This window comes from Fukomys damarensis, unplaced genomic scaffold (assembly GCF_012274545.1).
Source record: "Fukomys damarensis isolate Sample0158 unplaced genomic scaffold, DMR_v1.0_HiC HiC_scaffold_23, whole genome shotgun sequence".
Lineage (NCBI taxonomy): Eukaryota > Metazoa > Chordata > Mammalia > Rodentia > Bathyergidae > Fukomys > Fukomys damarensis.
Window position 1 is genome coordinate 15,860,297 of NW_022900935.1, and position 4,011 is coordinate 15,864,307.

General features: G+C 57.4%; 1 protein-coding gene and 1 long non-coding RNA gene across 11 annotated transcripts in view; one reads left to right on the forward strand and one right to left on the reverse strand.

Annotated features, from left to right (window-relative positions):
• The window catches only part of LOC104860424, a 7,545-nt gene extending 5,026 nt beyond the window's left edge, over positions 1–2,519 (reverse strand). Inside the window, exon 1 of the long non-coding RNA XR_779679.2 lies at positions 2,400–2,519. This is a non-coding gene — a long non-coding RNA (uncharacterized LOC104860424). The remainder of the gene's footprint in view (positions 1–2,399) is intronic.
• Adgrb2 (adhesion G protein-coupled receptor B2) overlaps positions 1–4,011 on the forward strand; it is a 29,909-nt gene that overhangs the window by 16,263 nt on the left and 9,635 nt on the right. For all 10 annotated transcript variants that reach the window (XM_010621585.3, XM_010621586.3, XM_010621587.3 and 7 more), the window contains 10 exons: positions 65–171; positions 958–1,152; positions 1,307–1,375; positions 1,458–1,566; positions 1,917–2,244; positions 2,545–2,650; positions 2,844–2,887; positions 3,149–3,275; positions 3,679–3,782; positions 3,878–3,980. In XM_010621585.3, coding sequence (XP_010619887.2) covers positions 65–171; positions 958–1,152; positions 1,307–1,375; positions 1,458–1,566; positions 1,917–2,244; positions 2,545–2,650; positions 2,844–2,887; positions 3,149–3,275; positions 3,679–3,782; positions 3,878–3,980 — 1,292 coding nt within the window. The remainder of the gene's footprint in view (positions 1–64; positions 172–957; positions 1,153–1,306; positions 1,376–1,457; positions 1,567–1,916; positions 2,245–2,544; positions 2,651–2,843; positions 2,888–3,148; positions 3,276–3,678; positions 3,783–3,877; positions 3,981–4,011) is intronic.

Genomic DNA, 4,011 nt, shown 5'->3' on the forward strand with positions numbered 1-4,011 from the left:
TTCTGAGTCTCCATCCTGAGTGTGTGAGCTCAGCTCCCATGCCCAACCCTCTTGTCCCCTGCAGGGTCTGCCAGCCGCCGCTGTCTCCTCAGTGCACAGGGTGTGGCGTACTGGGGACTGCCCAGCTTTGCCCGCTGCATCTCCCATGAGTACCGCTACCTGTATCTGTCAGTGAGTGCTTCCTTCTGGGTTGGGGTGCTACGTGCTCTGTCCCAGTCTCTGGTAGCGGGTGGAGAAGCTTGAGGCGCAATCATTTCCATGTGCCTTGGCATATTCTGTGCCCACTTCTGCCTGACTGTGCCTTTCCTTGTCTGGCAAACTCCTACTCATACCTCAAGGCCTACCTTTCAAGTGTCTTCCCTTATTGGTGGTGCCTACCTTGTGCTTCTATTTAGTCATTAGGTGTTAAGAATGCGTATCTGAGTGTCTGTGTGCTGGGCTAGAAGGGGCACTCCGTAAAGACGGGCAAAGTTGAATTTATTTTCGTGTTCCCAGAATCCCGCCTGGGGCCTGCCATGGGGCTAGGATGGTATCAGCATACGTGTGTCCATATTTCTGACTGTTTGGGGTATGGGTTCGTCTTTGCATTTGGAGCTTGTCATTGAGAGAGCACAGGAGAAAGAGCATGTATGCACTGTACTTTAGAATGTGCCTGACTCCTTTGGGTGGACAAGGGTACCCTGTGCACACACTGGCTTCTCATCTTTGATATACACATTTGAGCACCTTTCTCCAGGTCCTACTATTGCAGTCTTTTAAAAGTAACTTTTATGGTTCTCTTTGAGCCTCTTTCTTGAACTCTGTCTCCCCTGGCAGCCCCTTGAGCATCTCTCTGACCTTGTACGCCCTCTTTCCTCCTGGTTGCAAGCAGTGGGTTTATGGGAGTGGGATGGGTCAGGGTCTGGTCTCAGCTCCCACCTGGTCCTGCAGTGATGGAGACTCACATGTCACCTGCAGCTCCGGGAGCACCTGGCAAAGGGGCAGCGCATGCTAGCAGGTGAGGGCATGTCACAGGTGGTGCGCAGCCTGCAGGAGCTCCTGGCCCGCCGCACCTACTATAGTGGGGACCTGCTCTTCTCTGTGGACATTCTGAGGAACGTCACTGACACCTTCAAAAGGGCCACCTACGTGCCCTCCGCTGATGATGTGCAGGTACCACCCTGTGCTGCTGGGAGGAAGGCGGGTGGAGAAGCCCCAAACTGAATGAGGGGCAAGCTGAGCCCCTGTGGCAGAGGCTGCTGGTGGTGGCAAGTGCAGCGGGGAAGTCCTGTCTCCTGGGCTAAGACTCTTTTTTGCTTTTCCCCAGCGCTTTTTTCAGGTAGTGAGCTTCATGGTAGATGAAGAGAACAAGGACAAGTGGGATGATGCCCAGCAGGTGAGGCCCAGCTTGTGGGTTCTCCTTTCCCGACCCATTCCCATCTTGTACTCCCACAGCTTTACATGCTTTCTGTCCCCAGGTGTCCCCTGGCTCTGTGCACTTGCTTCGTGTTGTGGAAGACTTCATTCACCTGGTGGGCGACGCCCTCAAGGCCTTCCAGAGCTCTCTGATTGTCACGGACAATCTGGGTACAAGAAACTGGGGGCGGGGGTTGGTTGGTTTGTTGCTGGAGGTGATAGAGCCCAGACCACTGTGGGCAAGGGGTGGTTTCCATATGGCTTTTCCTGTTTTTCTGACTTCTGTTTCTGGGCCCTTTCTTTCCCCCATTTAATTCCATGCTTGTGTCTTTCTCTCCACGTGTTCTCCTTCCATCCCCTCATTGTCTGGCTCTGGGTACGTGTCCCCCTCCCTGTTTGTATCCACCTTTGTGTCTGTGTGTGCCTTCCCTGCTATGCCTCCCCCATGTCTGTCTTTTCCCCTGGGTCCATCCCCTTTGGCGTGTCCCTTGTGCGCTCTGCCCACCCTCCTCCCACTGCAGTGGTCAGCATTCAGCGGGAGCCCATCTCGGCTGTGTCCAGTGACATCACATTTCCCATGCGGGGCCGCCGGGGCATGAAGGACTGGGTGAGGCACTCAGAGGACCGCCTCTTCCTGCCCAAGGAGGTGCTCAGCCTCTCCTCACCAGCAAATCCAGCTGCACCGGGGGCAGCAGGCACTCCTGGCAAAGGGAGGGGCCCAGGAACTGTGCCCCCTGGTCCGGGCCACTCGCACCAGCGCCTCCTCCCAGCAGACCCTGATGACTCCTCCTACTTTGTGATCGGTGCTGTGCTCTACCGCACCCTGGGCCTCATCCTGCCACCCCCCAGGTGGGTCCACCCGAGCAGAGTGATACACCTGCTGCCCTGCACCCTCAGGGACCCTTCACTTGGCCCTGGATGTGCTTGCTTCTCAAAGACATCCATACAGCTCCCACAGGCTGTGCTGGTGTCCAGGAGTTGTTGGGCAGCACTCTAGACCTCACCCAGAGTCCAGGGCCACACTGAGCTCTGGTCCTTCCCATGGGCCTTGACCCCAATAGCTCCTGACACCCATCCAAAGCAGCTTCAGAGCTCCTCATTGGTCTGGACACCTGCTGGCAGGAGCTGACCTCATTTCCTGTCCCCCAGGCCTCCACTAGCTGTTACCTCCCGGGTGATGACAGTGACTGTGCGACCCCCCACTCAGCCTCCAGCCGAGCCCCTCATCACAGTGGAGCTCTCCTACATCATCAATGTGAGTGAGGGCCTGGGCAGGGACACTGAGGCTACCCCACCTAGGTGGCCAGAGGCCTGTCTGATGGAGGTGGTCTGTCCCCAGTGCTGGGCTGAACCTTGACCTGTGAATAGGAGCTGCTGTGGCGTTATGGTGGTGGTCATGGGTGGGGACCTCCCCACCCTAGACTGCACACATGTCTTCTGCTCCCCAGGGCACCACAGATCCCCGTTGTGCCAGCTGGGACTACTCCAGAGCGTGAGTTGGGGGCAGCTTGGGGTGAGGAAGGGTGCAGCCCTAGAACCCCTCATCAGGAAGAGTCTTCCGCCTGGATGGCCAGAGGGTTCCCTGGTACCATCCTTGGTCTGGAGGGATCAAGAGCACATCTTGGTGCTCCCTCCTAACCCCCATGGATGTGGCTTTGCCCTGGATTTCACCTGTCCCTGAACAGTGGCCAGCACTGGGGCGGGGGGCTGTGGAGTTGTGCTCAGGGTTCACACCACCTCTCCTCCACCCAAGAGATGCCAGCTCGGGGGACTGGGACACTGAGAGCTGCCAGACTTTGGAGACCCAGGCAGCCCACACCCGCTGCCAGTGTCAGCACCTGTCTACCTTTGCTGTCCTGGCCCAGCCACCGAAGGACCTGGTGAGTAGAAGACAGGTCCCTGGCTGGGCAAGGGAGGAAGCCCCTGGGCTGCAAGGGACCACCTATGACTTTATTGCTGGGCCTCTGGGTGATCCTTGATATGCCTCTGTGCAGGCGTACTTGTGAGGTCGCACATGGAAGCCTGTGCCCCTGGGATGGTGCTCATAGCCATGACACCTGCCTGCAGAACATTGTGTGTGGGTGTGCACATGTGTGTGCCCGGTTGTGTGTGGAAGAGTGTGTGTGACTGGGAGTGAAAATATACCCACTTACATGATCTGGCTTGGTCTTGCTCATTTGAGAATAATATCATGTGCCCTCTACACCTGGGTATGCCAGTCTATACCAGACAGGGAGATTGGGCACCCTGCTGTGCCCTTGCCCAGAAATCCATCTCCCGCAGACACTGGAGCTGGCGGGTGCCCCCTCAGTCCCCCTGGTGATTGGCTGTGCCGTGTCCTGCATGGCCCTGCTCACACTGCTTGCCATCTACGCTGCTTTCTGGAGGTAGGTTGGATTTTTGGGCAGGGCAGGAGGTGGCCAGCTACTGCTGGTCAGGCAGGCAGCCAGTACCTCTGCCCTTGTCCACTGTGCCCTGTCAGGTTCATAAAATCTGAACGCTCCATCATCCTGCTGAACTTCTGCCTGTCCATCCTGGCTTCCAACATTCTGATCCTTGTGGGCCAGTCCAGGGTGCTGAGCAAGGCAGGTGCAGGCTTGGGGGAGGGGGGGTGTC